This window comes from Mytilus galloprovincialis, chromosome 9 (genome assembly GCF_965363235.1).
Source record: "Mytilus galloprovincialis chromosome 9, xbMytGall1.hap1.1, whole genome shotgun sequence".
Taxonomy (NCBI): Eukaryota; Metazoa; Mollusca; class Bivalvia; order Mytilida; family Mytilidae; genus Mytilus; species Mytilus galloprovincialis.
Window position 1 is genome coordinate 66,491,136 of NC_134846.1, and position 25,074 is coordinate 66,516,209.

The 25,074-nt window shown below is 31.8% G+C and overlaps 2 protein-coding genes across 3 annotated transcripts; one reads left to right on the forward strand and one right to left on the reverse strand.

The window, feature by feature from the left end:
* Window positions 1–1,202: 1,202 nt before the first annotated feature.
* LOC143045698 (SPARC-like) lies at window positions 1,203–10,179 on the forward strand. Its single transcript, XM_076218404.1, has 9 exons — window positions 1,203–1,355; window positions 1,672–1,768; window positions 4,130–4,205; window positions 5,647–5,762; window positions 6,795–6,933; window positions 7,808–7,890; window positions 8,074–8,192; window positions 8,909–9,057; window positions 9,539–10,179. Exons 2-9 carry the CDS (start codon window positions 1,691–1,693, stop codon window positions 9,589–9,591), a joined length of 813 nt encoding a protein of 270 aa, XP_076074519.1. The 5' UTR covers window positions 1,203–1,355; window positions 1,672–1,690; the 3' UTR covers window positions 9,592–10,179.
* LOC143045697 (uncharacterized) lies at window positions 9,878–24,955 on the reverse strand. Of its 2 annotated transcripts, none has more exons than XM_076218401.1 (9): window positions 24,805–24,955; window positions 22,209–22,277; window positions 21,595–21,657; window positions 20,543–20,781; window positions 19,595–20,238; window positions 19,019–19,153; window positions 16,985–17,170; window positions 16,401–16,641; window positions 9,878–12,155 (listed from the first exon to the last, which is right to left on the reverse strand). In XM_076218401.1, the coding sequence occupies exons 2-9, from the start codon at window positions 22,273–22,275 to the stop codon at window positions 12,057–12,059; spliced, it is 1,674 nt and encodes a 557-aa protein (XP_076074516.1). In that variant the 5' UTR covers window positions 22,276–22,277; window positions 24,805–24,955; the 3' UTR covers window positions 9,878–12,056. The 2 variants fall into 2 exon arrangements, with proteins under 2 accessions (XP_076074516.1, XP_076074518.1); XM_076218403.1 differs by lacking the exon at window positions 24,805–24,955 and adding an exon at window positions 24,057–24,244.
* Window positions 24,956–25,074: the final 119 nt, after the last annotated feature.

Consider the following 25,074-nt stretch of genomic DNA (forward strand, 5'->3'; position numbering starts at 1 on the left):
GCTTGACAGTATCCCGAATGACCAAATTATTAGAGAACCGTACAGTTCCGTTCCCACACCGTGGTGATGATTATGGACAACTTAGCGAGTATTTTCAAGGGAGAAGATTTGTGTAAAAACGACGACGGACGACGAATGAAGGACGCCAAGCGGTGAGAAAAAAGGTAATAAGCTTTGAATTTTTGTACAGAGGTTGAGTAACGTTACCATTGCTAAATCGAACACCGTACGTATCTTCCAAGTTGTTACGCAAAAAGAAATATATATTTCAAAATGTTGGTCAACATTGAAGCGGGATAACAGGAGACTTCATTTTGAATGTACACATATATAGCAGAAATTTGTGTTCGTGTATTTTTACAATAGTAGTCTGATTGCAGGATAGTGTATTTTCTTTAAAAAAAAACCCACACACAATCAAAAGTATTTATAATCGTTAACCGTCTTCTAACGAGAAGATTTATTTCGTGACTTCTGAAAGGAGGAAGTTAACTGGAAGTTTCAACCATAGAGTACTGTCTTAGCTTAGTTGTATGCCCTACTATTCATGTTTCTATTTTGTCAATTATGAATTTGTCATCATGATCACTCGTGTGGTTTCGTTTCTATAAATTGTATCTCTATTTTCTATACATGTCCAGAAATTGTAAGACCAGAATGCATCTTTGGTATTATAGTAGCAAACTCAGTTTTCGTTAAGTTTATTTTTCTTAAAGCAACCACTAATTAATCTCCTGCAAAAAAACAGATACTCACATAGACCCTAAACCTCACCCCGGCCTCGGACTCAAGTTATAATTGAAGTATACAAATTGGTATTATTAAAGAGAAAAACTCAAAATTTGGTACAAGTTTTTCCATTTGACTATAATATCTGTCAGAGGCGGATTTAAAAGGGGGGGCTTGGGGGCCCCAATTCTAATGAAAAAATGGTTGATTATAAAGGGAAAAGGCTGAGGCATGACTGAAGCGGGCCCCCTCTTAGGCAGTAATTAAGTGCCCCACCCCCTTTTTATAAAAGTTCCCGGATCAGCCACTGACTGTATTGTATTCTATTCGGTAATATGTTTATATTTTAACCATCATGTCAGTGGTAAAAAAACAAGAGTTTTTATATTGCTCTCTCATTTAGATCTCTGTACTGTCCAAATAGAAAAAAATGTTTATTTTGTCGGAGTAGTTTTCTTACAAATTTTCTTCGTGCGCATCTCGAAGATTTCCTTATCACACAAGTCGATCAGTAAACAACCTGACGTGTAAATACAGTCGTGGTATATTTCAAGTACGTGCATAATTAGTCACACACTTCTCGTGTGCAGAAGTTTCGTGTATACAGATTAGAATCAGGAGAAGAGGTAAGACTTACTTATTTTTAATTTTATTTTAAACATTTTTATATTAATTTACAACATCTTTAACATTCTGAAAGTTCAAATAAAATTAATGATTTATATAAGTTGCCAGTCTGATCTGACCGTGGAAGGATTATCCATGGTGTGACATAATAAAAAGTTATCTTAATTACAAGATATCCCAAATTATCTATGATAATAACTTTCTTATCATACACATGGTTTTCTTGTTAATCAAAACGAAGGATTATAGTTTAACCCTATGGGTATTTTCTTCTTAAACAAAGAGAAATTCTGATGATATTTGATATTTTCACAGTGCCAAAGTTTTGCTGAAAATGTGGCGGCCATTTTTACTGTTCTTGTTAGTTACTTTTGTAGCAGCGCAGGTTCATATCAAGGTTGCAGCTCCAGAGGTGAGAAAGTTATATAAACAATGTCTAGTCTTATTTCATGTAGCTTGACCTGAGCCAACACCCTATTTACATGCAGTCTTTTAATTCTTCTTTAAAAATAAGACACAGATGGTTTCCGTAGAAACGTTTATTTTTGACTTCCGCTCGTTGTTGTTTGCCAAATTTTAATTTTTCTGATTCATAGTTGATGTCAGCCACTCTGTTGGGTGTCTACATAATTCATTTAGGCGTCTTAAGATGAAAGAACGGTTATGTAATAAAGTATAGAGAGAAAATGAGCTGTCTATCAAAAATGCAATACGGAAATGTATTTAATTTGAAAAGGAAGCAGAGTACTAAATACAATATTACTCCCACTCACAAAGCATGAGAAAAGAACTTCATTCATTTTTATTTGCGGTTTGTACCTTTTAAAGTAACAGTGTGTATACATGTACTGTATGTCTTTCTATTTTGCCAAATAACGCGAAATAGTGTAAGGGGGGCAAATAAATGCCTTGTCACGAATGTACATTAAAATAATACGTAATAAATTTAAAAAAACATCATAAATGTTAACTTGACAAGATGCAGCTTTAAATTTTTTATCCATAACTCGATATATACGAGATATCTTTTTTTTATTCAATAGAATGAATTCCAAACAAGTCGGCTACAAAATAACACAAATAATCGTGAATAATAACATTGACCAACAAAAACACGAAGATTGTCTCTCCTATACATAATCTATCATAATACTAAAATAACGAACCAATTTGTTAACCGGCATGACGCAAAACGACGAATCAAAGAATTTAACTGTATTTATTACTAATATTAAGGCCCATATCATATCACCCAAAATCATTCTCAACCTTTCTTTTGTGTTATGGAACCTTGTGACCAATACAATTTCATATAGAACAATAAGCTTATACTCAAATTATTGGCTGCAGGGTAACATGAAATTCCTAGTTTTTGGTCCCTCTTTTATCTTAATTTCCTATTAAATTTGGGCCATAACACCTAATTTCAATCTAATTCTTTATTTTGCTGGATAAAAAATAATGGAACAATTTCGTAGAGATCCATATACACCTATATATAATACTCAAATTATTGTCTGGAAACCAAATGTCTTCGGACGACGACGACTCTGACAACATGATAACATTATACGAGCGCTATTTTTTTTCCCGGTCGTATTAAATTATTATGATCATGATGATGACCACTGAATATGTAAAACTTCTTGAGATCGACATTTTGACAATTCAAATATTGATGTACAGTATAGTACAGTCTACTTGTATCATGCTTCTTTTACGAGCGAGAGTTTTTATTCAAGTCAGTTTACGTCACTGTTCAATGTAATTGTTCATTGTCCTCATTGCGATCCGTATTTCAATCAGGTCGATTTCATTAAAAACAACTGTTAGAATGTAAAATAAGTATAAAATTAAGCTCAAAGTTCATTTGCAGGATAAAAGAAAAAGGCTCAATGTATAGTTGCGATTGCAAACCTGATTTAATAAAAAAAAAAAAGTCAGGCATGCAAGGCTGTGTTTCTGACCCTAAAAATGTTTTTCTTGGACTATATGTTTTCTCTTCAGAGCAGTCTCGTGTTTGGTCATCATGACATGAATATGAAATAGTGAAGTGGTGGGCCCGGGCCCATGTCTTGGTTATATTTAACGAAAAAGGTAAAAAAAATAGAAATTCATAAAATAAAAATTTACGTCTAATAAAATAGAAAGAATTTAACAATTTTGCAACTAGTTTATAGTTATAGTATATATAACTAGCTGTTCAATCAATATTCATTCAAAGTTTTCCATTATTATTGAACAAGCGGGCGCTGTTGAACTAGAAACACAAGCCGCTTTACATTAATTCCTATGACATCTTTTGGTACAATATCGGAAAAGTTGTATGTTTCGAAAATTTTACAGTCAAAGGCATATTTAACCGATATAAATAAATTCATAAATGAAGGGGGAAAACATAGGTCCATTATATATAATGTATAAAGTTTAGTTTTCATTAACAATCATTGTTTTCTTCCGATTCATTATTGCAATTAAACTCAAAACAAAATGGCGAACGAATGGAGATTAAAATAAAAATTAGAATTCCATGTAAAAGCAGTGTCAAAGTAATTAAAATGGTGAAGGCGGAACAGAGATGGTTCAAATGGAAAGGGGATAAGTGAGAAAGACAAAAAATCATACCGAACGACAGGTTGGTCTCAGTTATAAGAAAGAACCTTGATGTACTTACTTAAACTGTTGATATGAAATCATACTATCTTGCTCGACAAGGGTACATGATTGGTAAAAATAAAATAATTTATTATTTCTAATAATCTTTCATATCTAGAACTTTGATGATGACGATGAGGAAACGGATTCTGTTCCAGTACAAGTAGTACCACTGCAACGCAATGAACGCACAAGTGAGTGATGTAAAATTATGTGAAGTTTGCCAGAGTTTTTACAAATCTAGGATTTATTTAATAAATGTACTACATCTTTTTAGTATCATTAAATATTTTAAAAGTACGTTACCCCATGGGTTTTTTTGTGGGGTTCATGTTGATCAGACATCAGTTTTCCTTGTTATATTTTCTAAACTGTTGATTGTGTTTTTGTTGATTTTTCTTGATAAGGTTTTGTATGTTTTTCTTTGACTTGTGAATTTGAATATAACAGGGTTAGAATCTTCCGGGTCTCTTTTAGTACGATGATCTACGATAGTCAAGTCCCTATGCAGTGGCGGATCCATCCATTTAAAAAAAGGGGATCCTAACCCAGGACAAAAAAAAAAGGGGGGGAGGGTTCTAAATACATGTCCCCATTCAAATGCATTGATCGTCCAAAAAAATGGATCCGCCACTGAAGTATGAAGTTTTATATGTTAGTCATCTTTACAATAGAAGACATCTTTCTTATTGTTTTAGAAACAGGTTCAAATTACTTCAAGTCCTACTACGGTTATATAGCAGCACGTTTTAAAAACCTTTGTTTAAACTTGTGTACCTCAAAATTGTTTTCATAATATCTTTGGTTAGCTTGCTTGCTAGCTGAACCGTGAAGTCAATATTAGGTCAGAGATACTACCCTTCTTTTGAAATAGCCTAGTCCTAGACAGTTAGATTGGTTAGTTGTCGGACTAGTCTACTCTTAAAGGAGGATAGATTACCTAACCTAAGAATGACTTCACGGTTCAGCTAGCAAGCAAGCTAACCAACGATATAACATTTGCCTACACAATCAATGAAATCGGCTGTAATGAATTTTTGACATTCCAAACGTTTGAGTGTGATCGTTTAATACTGATGACGATTAATCCAAAGAAGGATCTAGAAAGCAGCATTTGATACATTTATTTTTGTAATACTTAAAATAAATTGTTACTGTCTCAGACTTAATTATGTAATGTAAATGTTTATAAAATTCGTATAAACGTTTCTTAAACAAATTGATTTCTCTGTAATTGATTCACAAGAAAAGAATTTTAATCATCTTTATCCTTAATTATAAGTGTACAATGGTCTGTTTTAAGATCCATATAACATGAAGAGATGTTTCTCTTTACAGCTAATTTCCAAATGCTTGTAGAGTAAAACGTCGGTTAGCTTGCTTGCTTTGTTTGTATAATTGTTTATTCAAGCTTTGTAATTAAGATTGACATCTCCAAACAATATATATGACATAGTTAAACCAATATATACTCATATTCCCAATAATTGTACAATAAACATGATACACAAACAAAGGAAGCAAACTAACTAAAGTCTTCATCTGCATGCATTAGGAAATTAGATGAAATTGATTCTTGAGAAAAGAATTTCAATTTCATCATGAATTGCAAGTATTTCATTGCTCTATTTTAAGATCCATGCTACTTGAAGAGATGTGGCCGTGGAGAAGAATGTATACTGGATGAAAACATTAATGCTAAATGTGTTTGTATCCGGGAATGTGAAGATGAATTGGATGAAAGATTCAGGGTAAACATGCATTTCATTTGGAAACTCGTAATGGCTTAAAGGGTTTCTTTCAAAATGTACACCTCATTAAGAATTACTAATGTGAAAATTGTAACAAAAACATCTGTATTGTAGTTCCTAATTTTGTGTAGTTTCTTTGCTATTCAATGTACTCTTGAATTCGACATTTCGACACACTTTACGACATAGAAAAGAATGATAAAGAGAAACCTTTTCTACATTGTATTTGCTTTAGCGTATTGTAATGCTACTACATGAATATTGAGTATTACAGAATATAAAATTGATTAATAAATTGTTGCTGGACATCTTGGGCGGTTAGTTAAATGTATAAGTCCCTGGTGCCACACAGCAGGATGTAAATGTAAATTTCGGCAACTTACATTGGTAATCCATCTGTATAAAACACATCAATTTGGGGTATGTCAACAACAATCAACCTAAAAGTATAAACTTCTCTCATCTCTTAATTTTTATTTATTTTTTTTCTTAATTTTTTTTTCATCATCTCTCAACTTCTCTCATCTCTTAATTGTTAAATTCACAATGTAGTTTGTAGGTGAAGACATCATTTTAAACACAACTGAGTTAGCATCAATGATGTCAATACAGATGCTCTACCTTTTGTCATCATTTGATTACTTATATGTGTATGGCTCTAATCTGGCTGTGGTTTAAGATCTTAGAATTGAGATGATTATACTAGTATTCATATTTACATATGATTATCAAAACTATTGTGTCAATTATCCTAATCATTGCAATACATTTCTACATGCTCTTCATGAGCCCTATAATTAGAATAAAAATATCTGGTCTTGTGAGCCAATGCTGCAATTGCTTTTATTTGTTAGAGACAAACAAGAAGTGTAGGAGAAAGAATACTGTACATTTTGAATGTTTGGTCTAGGACTATTATATTCTAATCATGCAAATAGTCCTTGGTTTTGATACATTTCAAAATTTTCAAACCGAAAGTTTTACAATTGATAACAATATTATTGATATCATTTTTATGTGTCATGTATATAGGTATGCTCTGTCAGAAATGAAACATTTGCCAGTGAATGTCATCTAGACCGTGCCAAATGTTTATGTAAAAATGGTGACCATGAATGTAAGCATTCATCACCAAAGAAACTCAGACTGGATTACTATGGAGCTTGTAAAGGTTAGTATCTTGTTGACAGTATAAGTGTGGATACAGATCAATGCAGATGGTAATTGGTTTTTTTGTTGGTATTGTTGACAGTGTTTTATCCACTGCAGATCCAGAATTTTTTATAAGTGGGGGCCCATTGACTGCCTAAGAGGGGGCCCACTCCGGTCATGCTTCGTTGATTCCCCATATAAGCAACCAAATATTTCCCAGAAAAGAGGGGGCCTGGGCCCCCTGGCCCCGTCTAAATCCGCCTCTGTTATCCACTGAGTTTATTCATTGGTGTGTCCAACCTGAGCTATTTTAATGTCTTCCTAATAGGGTTCTATTTTAAACTTCATTGTTAAAAGTCATCTTGCATTTTCAGAAAAGCAGATATTAGAGAAGCTAAAAAATACCATAGTACAGGGTTTTACATAAACTTTATTAAACAACTTGCCCTGTGGCAAGCAGATACAGATTTAGGGGAGGGGACAGGGTGCCTGGGTATTTTGTTCTGAATACATTCAAAATGATAATGATAAGTTTAGAGATAACTTTTCAAAACAATGTCAATTTATAGATATTTTGTATTTTCATTTGCTTGATGATATATGTATCTTTTGATATACTTGCTCTAAGTTTAAAAAGAATATTACTGTCCTGAAGGAAAACCAAGATGGATATCAAGATAATGGCTTGAAACAACAGTGTTCCAGACTGAACACTTAGCAGCACCATGCATAATATAAATTCAAGTCTAAACTCAGCTAAACGATATTTTTTATTGAAATCTGACAAACTTCTCTACAACTTCAATAATAAATTTATTCATCATGTATTGTTGTTGTATGACTTTCTTTATCTGAGTTTTCATTTCAAGACAAGAAACATCTATTTTTTTCAGAAATGACCTCATGTGAAGACTGGGAGTTGAAACAGTTTCCAGGACGTATGAGGGATTGGACATTTGTTGTCATGAAAGAAATGGTACAAAGTCTTCTTTTTTTTTTTTAAATTGAGTGATAACATTATGTCTATTTTCCTATTCTTAATAATGCTTTTGTTTCTAAAAATGTGCAGTCAAAGTAATGATCCAAATATTATTTTTTCTACTATAGCTGTCATAAATGTAACTTTAAAAGTAACGTTAAATGTTATATTTCATTTTAGGCCAGGAGGAATGAACTAGGAGACTACCTTGAACTTTTGAGGACTGCCAATGCTGATGACCACCACACTGATGCTGTTATCTGGAAGTTTTGTAATCTGGATGTCAGACCTCAAGACAGGTATTAAATTTACAAAAACTTTTTATGGTTGATGATGGCTTCAACCAGGGACAAAATTAACAAAATCTTTTGATGGTTGATGATGGCTTCAACCAGGGAAGTCTATACTATATACTGAGTTAGTATACACTGTCCCTGCTTCAACCTTAATTGGAAAAGAACAGTCTACAGAACATTTTCTTTAAGTTAAGATTTTGTTGTTATAAAGTTGTCTGACTATATGAATGTAAAGCAAGTGAGTCTTTTATAATAATGTACCATTATAAAAAAGAAGATGTGGTATGATTGCCAATGAGACAACTATCCACAAGAGACCAAAATGACACAGACATTAACAACTATAGATCACCATACGGCCTTCTACAATGAGCAAAGTCCATACCGCATAGTCAGCTATAAAAGGCCCAGAATAGACTGTAAAACAATTCAAATGAGAAAACTAACAGCCTTATTTATATAAAAAAATGAACGAAAAACAAATATGTAACACATAAACAAACGACAACCACTGAAACAGGCTCCTGACTTGGGACAGGCACATACATAAATAATGTGGCGGGGTTAAACATGTTAGCGGGATCCCAGACCTCCCCTTAACCTGGGACAGTGGTATAACAGTACAACCTAAGAACAACATTAGTCTTGTTTTGATATTATATCCAAGTACTTGCAAATGCATCTAATAACATATTCTGATCTATCAATCTACTTTACAGACATGTTTCCAGAAGGGAACTTCTAATGGTAATTGCTACAATCAAACCATTAGAACATTGTCTGGTTCCCTTCCTCAACAAATGTGATGACAACAGTGACCATACCATCACTCTTGATGAATGGGGTACCTGTCTAGAATTGGATCAAGGTTAGTAGTATACTGTGGCGAAAATGGAAAATTGTTGACAAATATAATGTCTACCCATTTCAAAATGAGCATAGAGCTTGGCATGATTACTGGCAATAAGTTCAATTCTAGTATGAACATTCTGAACTTTTGTACTTTTAAGCAATCCTGTAAGACACCTTTGAAGGGTGACATTTTTTATAAGATGAAGCCAAAACCCTGTAGAAAATCAAACGTTTCACAAAAAAGAAATGAATTGAAACATGTAAACTTTAATACTTTTAGAATGATTTTATTTGAATTCCTAGCAAGCAATAACAACACATATGTTCAGTTTGATCTTCAGTGTTTTCAAAATACAAATGACAAATTGGCATTGCAATTTTGATTGTGACGTCACACATAAACAGCCTTTGTTCTATTGGAATTAGAAAATGCAATGGGTTTGTTTACAAATTAAAAGAATTGCATCATATTAGATTTAAATATTTTTATTTTTCAGGTCATCTTGCTGATAAGTGTGAAGCCATCCACAACAGAGCAAAGCGAACATAATTTCAATATTCATAATGCTGTTATTGTTGAAACATTTTAATCGCTGTCAATGTATGGAACAGTCAAAGCAACCTTATATCTACTGCTCTTTTTCGGAAAAGACTTTATCTGAAATTATTTGAACAATGACAAAACTGTCTCTTTTTCTACATTTGTAATATAGATGTCTGTCCTTTAGTTAAATATGCTATATTGTTTATTTGTATGTAACACTTATTTAGCAGTGTTGTAAATAAGTTCTTTTGTAATTTGTTGGTTTCATTTTGTTTGTAATATAATGTAGGCATTCTGTAGGCATTCTGTGTAATAAGATAGTTATAATGAAAATTAGCTATACCTTAGTACCTCTAGTTCAAAAAGTCTTTCATTATTATAAATTCTGCACAGGGTTCTGGAAATTTGGTTTGGGGAGGGCCTAACAAAACATTGCTGAAATTTAGCATTTTTATAAGAACATTGATCTAACATGCAGACCATGGTTTGGTTCTGACCCTTTGAATGTGTTTTGAATCTCTGTGCCAATTTGTAAACTAATTAAAAATACTCTTTACAGCTTATGTTTAAAATTTCAATAAAATTTGTTTTCAACATTTTGTTACCTTTATATGTGCTCCAGAAATTATTAGATTTTAATTGAAAATACATTTAACACCAGATGTGTTATAGATGGAATGTTACAATGCTTCATTTATCTGTTATTTATTTCGGAATTCCAATGAGAACTTATTGTGCACCTATACTGTATAGTAAAATCTGAACATACATATTAATATGAAACAGATAACAAAGTAAGAGCTTATCTGGAAAGACATACGATTTATCTCAGTAGATCAAACTGGATGTATGACCTTCGACAATTGGTCAAAACCAAGTAAACTATAATGCCTCAGTATAAAATGCCCCGATATGAAAAATGCTAAACAATTTACAACAAGAAAACTGATGTACAAAACTAGAAATCCTAAAAAAAATATGATAAACAGCAATAAAAGACTTGTATATAATGCCCCGAAATGAAAAATGCTAAACAATTTATAACAAGAAAATTATGTACAAAACAAGAAACCCTAAAAAAAATATGATAAACAGCAACAAAAGACTTAAGTTGGTCAACCAAAACGAAATATAAACTCTTAAAGTGAGTCATGATTTTACGCTATTGCTCAAAAAAATATTTACTACAGGCATTTTAAAAAGTCTAGTTTGGTATAATCTTTCGTGAAATTTCAAAACGCTGTAGTTCTACAAAAGAAAAGATTAACCAGACAGAAATGCAAACTCAATCTATAAGTCATTATTTGATAGTAATGTTCCAGACTTATATAAATATATGTAGGCACAAGGAAAAAAATAACATTAAATTATAATATCTTTTTATTTCAGAGAGATTTAAATGGGTAAAAATACATCCCCCTGCCAATAACTGGCACGGAATATTTAATAAAATATCACAGAAGAAATCACAAAGTTAAAGCTAACATGCTTGATTCAAATAAAAAGACAAATCACACAAATGCTAAACACTGAGGAAATTCGAAATGGAAAGTCCCTTATCAAATGGCAAAACCAGAAGCTCAAACACATCAAACGAATGGATAACAACTGTCATTGTACTGACCTGGATATAATTTTTTTGTGATATCTCAACAAGACATTTATCCATGCACAAATAGCACCAACTTACTTGCCTGTGAAATATAATATGCCAGAAAAAAATTATATTTGTTCAATCTGAATCAATAAATACTCATTCTGTGAGTATTGCATGGCAATACAGACCCCTACAGTTATACATTCATTGTAATAAAACACTTCAAGCATGTTCTATATCTTGTCGTTGTGTAAACTTAATTACAAACATCAAGTCAATATCTCCAAGCATGACGAAAAAAGTTGAGAAAACTGATATTTTAAGTGAATTTTCTAAGTCCAAGGACCATAACTCTGCACAAAATCATCAGACCAGAACAAAACACAAACTTGCACTGTAACTTGTCAGGATAAAACTATATACCAATTATCAAAACAATATCTTCAAGAATGACAAAAAAAGTGTGGAAAACTAATTATTTAGTAATTTTCTAAGTCCATGGACCATAACTCTACAAAATAATCAGAATGGAACAAAATTTTGAACTTGATCTGCAACTAGTCATGATAAAACAATTCACCAAACAATAAATCATTATCTTCAAGCATGAAGAAAAAAAGTGTGGTGGGCAAACTTTAAGTCCCCTTTGACTTTGTTGGTAGAGGACTAATTAAAAGTAGAGCTTAATGAAAAATATTATGGCATTTTCCAGGAAATTTTGAAAGTGAACTTTGTTACAAAAGGTTGTTCATTTAAGATGTTTAACTTCAACATAAGGATTAGAAAGAAATTCTTCTAGAAATATTTGCAAAGTAAGAAAACAGAAACAGATTATATATAAGTTCAACACCATTATTCTATTATTGTTTTGGTATCAAGACCTTTTTGTAGTCATTATCCTAATTATATTATTACTTTTTGATATCACTTCATCCTTCTTTACAGGTCTCTTCTTTTGATTTTCATCACAAGCCTGTAAAAAATATACAAAATTGATAGAAATCAACATACTAATCTATTAATAACATATACACTATAAACCATATACTTGTTTAACTCTATTAGAGGTGGTTAATTCAATTTATGCCATTAAATGCAAAGGAAGCATTATTCAATCTTAAAAATAAATGAAATACATATGGTTATCTGTGTAGGAATTTAAGTGGTTTTTTTTTCAATGGGACTTATTTTGTTTTTTATATCGAAAATGGTTAAGTTCATTCAGCAATATCTAAGGCCAGGATTTTTTAATTTGTTGGTTTACGGATCCGCCGACCTGATTTTGCCGATTTCCAGAATAAAAATAAAATTGACTTTTCATGCTTTTTCATTCCCGCCGACCCTAACAAATGCATTATCCCTGAAAAATAAATAAATTATCCTTTTTTTTATAAAATGAAATGCATTAATCACTAACAGAATTGATAACACTTTCTGTTGTGAAAAAATGAAACTTCCAGTTTACGTTTCTAAAAATAGATAAATCAATTATTAATGGCCTTGACATGTCGTTTGGACAAATATTTTTGTGGAACGAAACCCGTGTATGTATGTATGTATGTATGTACGTAGATCCCTCCGTTTACGGAGCACCCCTCGAGAGCTGCGAGGGTACAGTGAAATCCGTGTACACTCCCTATCGGGATTAATGGAGATGTGTCACTAACGTATTTACAATGTTCAATATTTACAAGGACAATCCCCACCCAACACCAGGGAGTGTTAGGACACCGGGCACCGTGTTTAAAACCAATTACACAATAAGTTCGTTTCTCTTATTTGTCAACAGTCCGTAAGATGCATCTTCTCTGGGGTACACGACAACTCGTACTTTCGGCAAGTCGTACTCAACCAACTCGTACCCTATTTTTACCAACTCGTAACCATGTTTTATTTGATATTATTTATCAAGTTTATATGCATAGTTATTGTAACTTTCTTTCGTATATCATTATATAGCAAAATACAAATAAAAAAACAACTTTCATTGTTAATAAAATTCAATCATAATTGTTTTAAATAAGCTTATAAAATGCTAATCGTTATAATCATTAGTATTCCTTAGAATTGATTGTTTGAAATTGTTTGCACGGCAATTTATTTGATATGCACGTTAAATAATTATGAGTACACAATATGCTAATCAGTGGTCATTAGTGGATAACATACCTACAAAAATAGAATGGATTTGTTAAAAGTAGAATAAACAGAGAGAAGTAAATGAAAACAAAAAATCGGTATAAGTGCGGCACTATGAACATCAAAGGCCGTTGAGTTATACTTAAACAATCACCATCCTCACCGAAAAGAAAATGCATGGCTTAAACGTTGTAAAAACCATGCTTAGAGAAAAAATATATAAACTATGGTGAAATGTATGATCATCTTCGTGGTTCGTCCACGTTGTAATGTATGCAAGAAGACTGTAACGATTCGACAAGATGCTCTTCAATGTGACACATGTGACAACTGGCAGCATCGTCTATGTGAAACTGGTAAGTTGATTTATGTTTTACTTGTTTGTAGAAATTAAGCCCACTACCCTAAACATTCTTTAACCATCGTAATTGTGCTGTGTATTTGCAAATAAACAAGGGCCCTTTCCTAAATGTTATCATATCTTTTATCTTTTTAAAATTGAAGTATAATTGTGATTTTATATATATCCTTTTATGTAGTCAAATATATAACAGAAACAAGTATTATGTTGTATTCCACATGTTCCATGCAGACTTTCGATATATAAATTGTGTATCTCAATAATATTTTCCCCTAATCCTGTTATTTGGTCCATGTTTGGGGCCAATAAGAGTATATATTTCAAAAAGCTGTATTTGTAGGACCCTTATTACTATTATTAATAGCAACAAAGCCTTGTAAAAATGTCTTACAATGTGTGTGTAAATATTAGTGATACTAGTGTTTTTTTTAATACGCCTCTCGTAATTCTTCTAAATATTGGCTTAATTTTTATTTTAACTTTTATAATACTTCCAAGTTTCTACAAGCCAAGTATTTCCAGTTGTGGGACCAGTATAGAGACGGGGATTTAACCGCAAGTCAGCTTGTCCGAATGTGTGGTTTGTTGAACGGTCCGTCTGCGGATTAAAAGACATTTCGTTTTCTAATTGAAAACCGCTCAGTGGTTAATTATGTGATTGAACAGTATTGAACATTTATTGAACATGTAAACTTTTTGAGATGAACAGTTATATGAAATGAATTTGATTCAGATAAATCAAATCATTTAATGTATTGTTATTCTTATCTGTTATTGATTATAGTATCTAATAAAAAATATATAAATCTTTTGCAATTTGCTTTATACATGCATGTGCTTTATGGTTTCAAAACTATTAGAAATGCATTCATTATATACATAAAATATACGAAATAAGACATATAAAAAAGATCTCGTCTGATTGCTTATGAGACAACTCTTCACTAGAGACCAAAATGACACAGAAATGAACAACTATAGGTAATCGTACAGCCTTCAACCATGAGCAAAACCCACCCATACCTCATAGTCAGCTATAATGACCAGTAAAACAATTCAAACGGAAAACGAACTGACTGCCATACTTATATAAAAAAAAAGAACAAAAAACAAAGTGTTAACACATCAACAAACAACGTGTTAATCGCAATATTCAGTAAAAAATCTCTTCAAATATTCTAAGGATCGAGCACACCTTGACACTTGAGGATTTTTTTTCAGATACAAATCCTATCAGTAGGTAAATAATAAAATATGAAGCATTATATTTTCTACTAACACGAAAAAACTAAGACATGTTCAACGCAATGTTCAGTAAAAAATATCCTTTTCATATTCTATGGATCTACCTCAGGGAGCACTGGGATACTTCAGGGAGTTAAAATATCCATATCTACTGATATAAACGTAGAAAACTTATATTATAATGCTAAAAAAATATTGGGTACGACTTAGTAGAAGTACGAGTTGGTAGAAGTACGAGTTGGTAGAAGTACGAGTTGCCGAAAGTACGAGTTGGCTGAGTACGAGTTGCCGAAAGTACGAGTTGACATGTATCTTCTCATAGAAATAGACTTGTCCAAATGTGGACAGGTGGAAGTTCAGGACATCAAGTTAAACAAAAGTACTGAATATTAACAGATCATTTAAAATTTTCTTGTTTCATAGATAATAAAAAAAATACGTCCATTTGGATAAAAGCGGGAATGCGTGACAACAGATTAACCCGATATTCTCATTTTTTCCAGTGGACGAGTCTATTACGTTTTTGACGTGTGTGTTGAAAATTATTTTCTTACCACGCTTTTACATTTATTTCTTTATCAGTTTTCGTTCTTGAAGATCATTATTCACCAAGTTTTCTGGAATTGATTAAGAGCTATGTGAATTTGTCTTCCTTTATGAAATTTAATTACGTCTTTGTCCGTGCACCCCCTTTTTTACGGGAAATTATTAGGCAATGTCATGCAATTTTTATTACAACTGAGCAATAATATTTCATTAAACTAAAATTTAAGAAATGATGACAAAATAGGATAACAAACATATAATTATAGAAAGGTGAAATATATATTTTTTTTGCATATTAGTTTTCTGTCTTGAAAGATATTTTTTTTTTTTTCCCGACCGACCGACCCGACTTTTTCATGGAGAAAATCCGTAAACCAACAAATTAAAAAACCGTGGCCTAACAAACAAAAAACAGAATACAATGTTTTGGAATATAATTGAATAAGTTCAAGTTGTGGGTAAATAAAGTAGGATGTTTATGAGTTCAAAATTTTAGAAGTTTGATTCATAAGATGATATCCCAAATATAAAGTGTATCCAAAATTTATGTGAATTTGTACATTTTAGTCTGATCATCTCAAAAGCAAAAGGAAACTTTCATCATAATACTTTTCCTTGTTTTCAAAATTCCAATAGGGAACATACTATATATAATTGTATAAATAAACCAATTTTTCAAGACGTTTTGGCCATTGGCCTTCTTCAGTTCTTTATTTTTCCTCTCAACTACATGGCTGACATTACATTTGTATTTCCTTTTCAATCATTGAAAAGATGTTCAACACACTAATCTATTAATATTTATTATTATTCATAATACTTTTAATAATAAAAGGTTCAAATAGAAATTTAGAAAATCTCAGTTGTTTTGCTTTGCATAAACAAATCATGATAAAGAATAACTGTTAATTAATATGTAAACTATACCTCAGCTCTAACAAAATCTCCTGTCAACATCTGTAAAGGGTAATACATCATAACATTATATAATTCCTCCACAGTAGTTCTGGGTTTTAATAACAAGCAGTCTAATAATACTTTACTGTCATTATGACTGTGTTTTCCTATTGAATGAAATGTATCTAAACAGTGCACTGGATAAGAATACACAGGCTCTTTTAATTTAACAGCAAGCCTTAAAGCTTCCAGCACATTTGTTGACCCATATCTATAAGGAAAATGAAGAAAAAACAATAAATTACAAATCTATAAGTAATTGAAAAACATGTTTTTAACTTTTTAAAAATCATTCTCCTATTAGTTTTCAGAAGAACACGGTCCCAGGTTAGGCGAGGGTTGAGCCCTAACAAACATTGAGGCCCTTCATTATAATTTAAAATCGTGTCATTCCAATATGCAGGTAAAAAACTGTTTAGAAAATTTGAGAGCAATAACATGATCAATGACCATTAATAATTGAGAGGTAATGTAGCATTTTGCTATATAAAAAAGCTTTTTATCTTTTCATTCCATATAAATGTACTGTATCCTGAATTAATTATTTCACTCACCTAGAAAAAATATCTTGTGCATATTTGATGAAGTTATTGGTGTTTATATCACAGTCTGAACATATATCAAAGTAGTTATCTCCTGGTTTATATTGTATCACATTATCTTTGGCTAATTTCTGTAACCCACATTCTGTTTTGGCACTTACTGGTATCATGGTATAGTCTGGTAATTCCTCTCTTATTCTGTAAAGCAGAAGTAAATTAACTATTATAAGAGGTTACTTAAACATGCATCTGGTTTTTTTTAAACCAGCCAATTTTCCTGATTTCTCATAAGGGGTGTCATTCAAGTGGCTAAAATAGCAAATATACTTATTGACAATCACATCATTTTAGAAGAAAAACTGTTTTTCATGCATAATTTTAATTGTAACTTCTGAATGAATGTAGTCGACGTTACACAACCATAAGAAAAAGAGCTGTACTTCCTTAAGTTAAAAAAACGCAAACTTTAATTATTAATTCCTTGAGTTTTCTTCAGTTTATTTGAATATCAGTAAGGTCATATTTATATTTTTTACAACACAATTTAAATCCACAATTTCAAAGTTTTCTGCCACATGAAAATCTAAAATTTGATTTGGACAATATCTTTAAAGTGCACACATAATCTAAACCAGGTGCTCTGTAGGGCGCAGCTTTAAAAGACCGCAGAAGTCAAAACCCTGAACAGTAGGGGCAAGTATGGACACAACATCCAGCTTGATACAGCTCTGAATTTGGATTGCTATCAAATTTTTGACATAATATGAGTTTCTGACACAAAACAAATGCCAAGATCTTACAAATCTATTGCGCAATATTGTGCAAATAAAGATTTCTTCTTTTGACTTTACAAAAATTTGGAAATTTAGAAATTTGAAAAAAAAAGTTGAAAGCTACTACCCCCCCCCCCTTTTGCAATTAGTCCAAAACCTGACATTTCTTAATACATAATATACAAGTAGTGTAAGGGAGGTAAAACTGAACATACCCAACATTGTATGTTAAATGTTTTAGAATTACCTCCCTTACACTGCTTTTAAATTGTCTTAATTGTCCATTGACCATAAATATCTAGTTATTCCCCTTTTCCCCCCTAATTCCAAAAAAAAATTGAGCCATAACCCCTCAAAGTCAATACCAACCATCCCTTCATGGTATTGCAACTTGTGGTTTAATTTTAGAGACATTCATACGCTTAAACTTAAGCTATTGTTTGAAAACTACAAAAAAAAATTATTTTGGGCCCCCTTTTTGGCCCCTAATTCCTTTAAAACTATTGGGACCATAACCCCCAAAATCAATCCCAACCTTCCTAAAACAGTATTGAACCTTCTAGTAAAGATCTATAGAGATCCATACACCTAAACACAAGTTATTGTCTGTAAACTAGAAAAAAATGCTTCTTTTTGGCCCTTTTTTGGCCCCTTGTTCCTCCATATTTGGAAAAATTAAACCCAAACTGAATCCCAGCCTTCCCTGTGTTATGTGGAACCATGTGGTACAATGTCAGAGAGATCCATACAGTTACACACAAGTTATTGTCTGGAAACTAGAAAAATGCTTGTTTTTTACCCCTTTTTGGCCCCTAATTCCTAGACTGTTTGCCCAATAACCCCTTAAAATAAATCCCAATCTTCTACTTATTGTATTAAACATTGTAGTACAATTACAGAATAATTGAAATACTAATACACAACATTTTGTAATGAAACTAGGTAAATGCTGTTTGTGGCCCCTTTGGGCCCCTAATTCCTAAACCTTTGGGACCATAACCCCCAAAATCAATCCCAAGCTTTCTTTCGTGGTTATAAACATTGTGTTAACATTTTATTGATTTCTTTTCACTTATTCAAAAGTTATTATCCGGAAAACAATCGGTCTTCGGACGACGACAACGTGATACCAATATACGACCAAATTTTTATTTTTTTATTTTTTGTGGTTGTATAAAAAGTTAATGCACATTCTACTTAAGAAACAAAAAACTCTAAAACTTGTTCATATTAACTTATATGTTAATAAATGTTCTATGATAGTACACTGTACCTTTTAATATTACTTTCAGAAGTTGTTAAGTCTGCTTTGTTCAGTACCAATAACATAGGAAATCTAAGTTTTAAAAAATGATCAACAATTCTGTGAACAGTGTCTTCTTTCCAATCAGGCAGGCAAGATAGTTCTCTACAATATAACAAATACAAAATGAAACCAATAATTCACAAAAGCATACACTGGTATATGTTTATGCATGAGCAAAAGGAGAGGTTGGTTATAACTAGGCAGCAACCAAACAACAAAATACAACAATATTACACATGAAGTTTCTGTTAAGGATTGTCTCCTTTATGTTTTTAGTTTTATTGCACTTCAAAATTTTATTTTAAAGTAGATAATAACTGACCTGCAGTGGAGGATCCAAAAGGGGGCGAAGAGGGCATACCCCTACATGGAAGCCAAATTTTTTTTTCTTTCTAAAACTAATGTTTTTCAAGAAATATATAAGATTTTAAGTATAAAATCGTCCAAAAAATTTTGATAATAAATTATCTGGAATTATGCCTACCCCAATAAAAAATCCTGAATCCATCCCTAACCTGTAGCTACCGGTTGATAAAAAATTACCTTTCTTTAATTCCTGCATTAGCCAATGCTGTATGAATTGTTGCTCTGTTTGCATGGTAACCAGTGAACATATCTATCAATTTATTTGGCTTTCTAACAATATTATCCCATTTACTCCATACATTTTGAAATATCCACTGATGAAGTTCTTGGTATAACCATGTTACATCTTTAACTGGATCATATTGTTCTGTTTCTTCCCCTTTTTCATTTGTAGTTCCAGAAATGTCAACTATGTGCACTAAAACATCAGCATCTAGTAAGTCATTTAAAAATCTGTTACCCTTTCCTTTACCCTCCCATGCACCAGGAACAAGTCCTGCTACATCTTTAAGTAAGATGGGAATATTTCGATCCCCTCTAAAATCATGTCCATATGCAGCATCACACAAAGACAATCCAAGGTTGTGACAAGGACAACATATAGAATAGAATGCCTTTCCAATATTTGGTTCTATTGTTGTAAATGGATGAGCAGCAATTTTTGCCAAGTCCATCTTTGTAGCTGCATTAAAGAACGTTGATTTCCCAGCAGACGGCTTCCCTATTAACCCAATTTTATATTCCCATCTACCACCTGATGTCTTTGGTTCAGTCAGTTTTATTTTTGTTAACTGCACTGTATCCTCTTGTTCTAGAGAAACCTGATGGATGTAGGTTGATAAAAATGTCATTTCATATACTATGACTATGTGGTATGTAAGATGGCTAAATAGCTTTACAAAATAACTCAATTTTTGTAACACTTGTGCATGATTTGGTCATTGATTGATAAAATCTCCATTACTTTATTTTATTTAAATTTTAATAAATAGGATGCCTTTTTAATTGAGTCCCTCCATAAACTTTTAGCTGAAAAAAGATATTTTACTTAGAGCAGAGAATGTCATAATTATATTTTTTCAAACTTTTGTGACAATTTCTTTAACCAAATCAGATTTATTTTACCTCTTCAACTGTACTTTCAACCTGCTCATAAGCATTTGTATTAATCCATTGTTGGGCAGCATCTACCAAGGTAAATATGACTGGCATGCCCAGGTTGTCGTCTGCTGTTGTATGTAAGTACTGTAACAGGTCACACACATGTTTGTCTGATAATACTTTGTTCCTCATTGGTATTTCTATTATAGGTGGGCTTGTCCCAGGATAGTCCACAGGCATAGTGAACCTGATAGAAACAGGACCTTAAAATATAAAATTTTAAATGTAACCAAATTTACGAATCAAAAGCATATCTTTTTATTTTGTAATTGGAGTAATGATGATTTAAAAACAAATTTAAGAAAGTTTTTCGTCAATTTTATTTGTTCTCTTTACAAATGTTCACAGATTTTGACAGAATTCATTCAGTTTTATTTCACAAAATATAAATGCATTATTTTTTTTATGTTCACGTAAAGTTCAACAAGCCAAATGCATATGCATTATTTAATACCAAAATCTGCGACATAGCCAATTTACGGTTCCTTGCCTTTTTTATCAATTTTAAGTGTATGCAATCTTAAACAAATGCACAACTATTCCAAGAATGCTCATTCAATATTTATGATAATAAGAGATAAATGCATTGATCATTTTTTTTAGTTAAAGTTCATGATTTTTGTATGCAAAATCCAAACAAAATCAGTGACATCATCCATTAACTTGACCCTTTTAACTAATTACAATGTTACATAATTTCTTAAAGAGCTGAACAGTAGGATAATGAATGTAGAAAATTCTACAAACAATACTGTACAACTGTTTCAATAATATGAAATATCTCATTTGATATTTTCCCTGATACTAACTGTAATATCGGTCAGCTTTATGCAAAATCTTTAAACAAAATCAGTGACATCATCCATTTACTGTAATTTGACCCTTTTTACTAATTACAAAGCCATGTTACATAATTTCTTAAAGAGCTGTACAGTAGGATAATGAATGTAGAAAATTCTACAAACAATACTTTACAACTGTTTCAATAAAATGAAATTTCTCATTTGATATTTTACCTGGTAAGCTAACTGTAATATCGGTCAGTTTTATCATAAAACATGGTGGGTTACCAGATATCTCTGAAAAAAACCATTTTAAAAGAAATAATTGATTCTGCGCATATGATATATTTTTCAACAAAGGGTTATAAGTTCAGCAATTTATTTAATCTCAAACAACACATTTTAAATTTATAATAATGATTATCACAAAATAGTTACTTTTATCACAGTACATGTAGTATTTTCTGGTTTTAATTATGCATTCATATTGCTTTTTTCATTATAAAATGCATTCTTTGTATTCAAGAAAATTTATAGCAGATAAAAATTCATAGTTTTTATTTCAATTCTCAATCCTCTGCCACCACCAAACATAAAAAAAAATCATTGTTAGTTTTTTTCCAAAAGTTTTCAGCTTATGGTACTGTCTTTGTTTTGTTTTTTTATATCATGGGCTTTTCCAGTCATTTTGAAAAGGGGGTCCTAACCCCGAAACACACACCATGGATCTGAAAATGGTTTAATAATTCTAACTGAAATTGATAATACCCTACTTAAGTTAATGTTTTCCCTTTTGCATCAAATGCAGCCCTCTGACCTCTTGAAATGCAATAATTGTAATACAAAACCTGTTATATCTTCATTAAATATTGCATGAAGTGCCTGTAATTCTTCCTCTTGTTCTTCTCTCATCATTTCTGTGAGTGAAAAAAATATCATTTAGATGTTTCCTAATTAATGGACAATATAATAACAGATTTATGAAGATGACCTGTAGAATTACAATATGACCAAGTAAAAGTGAAGACTGTCAACTTTTTTAAAATAAAATGGAACAAAATTTGAACTTGATCTATAACTTGTCATGATAAAACCATAGAACAAATATTAAATCAATATATCTTAAAGTACGAAGAAAAAAGTGTGAAAAGCTGATTTGCCGGACTGACGTATGAATGGCCGACCGACCGACCGACCGACCGACCGACTGACCGACAGACAGACAGACAGACAGACAGACAGACAGAGTGCAAACCTAAAGTCATTGATAATATCTATGCATATGTACCGAAAAAATGTGTTAAAGCTTGCAGAAGAATATCTCAAGAACGTTTGGGACTCTCCTGGCAAGGACCGGTAACTCTGTAATTGTTTTTGCACGAAAATATGAATGGCTTCTCATATCCAATTTTTTTAGAAAAATCTATGTTTTTACAGAAGAGTGTCCACCATGCACTTGCACTGCACTATTATTAGAATAGTAAAACAGAATGATATACAAATGGATGAAAATTATATATACATGCAACTGTTATATTAATATAATATATAAATACAAACCAGTGTATACTCTGGGACTATTATTTTATTAGTATATAATAATCCCAAGTATACTGATTTGTATCACTATAATATGCTGTTGAATTTCCTGTCATTTATTCATCATCTACACACGAACTTGTCTAAGAAAAAAATATATCTCTGTACATTAACCTCAGTTTCAGGTACATATAGAGATGTGATCTTTTTCTGTGACAAGTGCTTTTGACCATCTACATCTACATAATACTTCTTAACTTCAATATGTTGAAAATTGCAAGAAGGCACATACTAGGGAGGCAAAGGAGTAGGTCCGGTAAGACCCCTTTTTGGCCCCAAAATATAGCAGTTTTACAAAATTGTTAAAATGTAAACTTTTAAATATATATTGGACAGTAGAATGCTTCTACTACATAAATATTTGTTGTTTTTTGGCAATACAATGCACATATATCGAGTACTAGCACCATTAAGTCACGCTAAATTACTGAAATCTTCACAATTCTATCATTTTAGCTAAATTTTAGACGGTTTTCGTGTAAAACGAAAGTGGCCGCATTCGTGTTCATCCTTAATATTGAAATGTAAGTTGTATTTTATGATAATACATAACATATATAAAGATTTTGGATGAACACGGATGCGGCCACTTTCATTTTTGACAAAAACTATCTAAAAAGTGACATTTTTCGACATATTTGGTAGATTTTTCATATTTGAGATTGAATCGGATCGTATTTAATGACTAAATCAATTTAAAAATTTCACATCAACTAATTGATTCAAATGAAAAAGACACTTAAGTGTTTAAAAAGAGGTCAAATTCATTCGTCAGATGAACTTGAAATTTGAGGCCAAAATTGGTCCTTACCGGACCTACTCCTTTAAAATCTAAACATATTTACAATAATTTCAAAAACATTTTTTTGATTTTTTTAATTATATATAGATAAAAACATGATTTGATTTAGCAATACACATGTGGTTTTGCACCAGAATTTAATGCTTCTAAGTCTTGGCTATAGGCTACAGGCTAATTGGTATGGTAAGGAATTCCACAAACTTATTGTTCAGGGAAAAAATGAATATAAATGATAAAACTGTTAAACTGCAGCCAAATAATGATAGTGCAAGGTGATAAAATAAAGCATATTTACAATCCTATAAGACTTTAATTCCTCTTTACTGTTGTTGTGTAAATCAGTCTAACAGTTTGTGTTAATATTCCATAGTCATTGTCATGCTAAAGGTGATAGGTAGTAATTTTGAATTGCTATAAAAATGTCCAAACTAAGCTTTCATATAGTTTTTCTTTTGAAAAGTCTTCTAATAAGTTTTATATTCATAAGAATCAGACATCATTTGAATAAAAACATTTCATATTCAGTAAAATAAGAGTGAAAATATTACTACCTATCACTTTTTTTGTTCTCTTAGAAACCAAACTTTTTGCAATATTTTGTATCAAATAAAGGCCACTTTTTGACATGCAGTGGCGGATCCGGGGGGGGGGGGGGGGGGGGGTCGGGGGGGTTCCGGGGGTGTGCACCCCCCCTTTATTTTTGCCGATCAATGCATTTGTATCGGGACATATGTTTTGCAGCCCCCCTTTGCCCTGGGTGCCCTGGGTTAGCACCCCCCCTTTCGAAAATTCCTGCATCCGCCCCTGACATGGTTACACAAACAAGAGATCATATGTGTCACTAGTTTAAACTATTGGAAAACAAATCTATGGAAGATGATGTTTCCATACGAATGCAATTACAAGACAAAAACAGTTATTTGTTAGAGATCAAGGGAAAGGGAGTGGATAAAAATTAGGAATAGGAATGTATTTTTTTAAAATCTAACACTCAACAGTACCAATTAATTATTAATATAATACATGTTGGTTGCGATCCTTACCTGACACTTAGGAAAGAATATGCTTTTCTTGATTCTCGAATACAACTGTTCTTTAAGTAAGTTTTCCTATGGTTTTACTGACTGCCAGACCTCTGTGTTGCATAACAAACTTCATCTTGCAGTACAACGTGCAACTTCCGGTTTCACTTTCACTTTAATGTTATTTCAAAAAAGGTCCCTAAGGGTATTCTTCCTAAGGGAGCAAGGTTATAGTTACAAACAAGGTATTGTTTGTTACGGTCATAATGTTCAGTTATTTCAAAAAGTAAA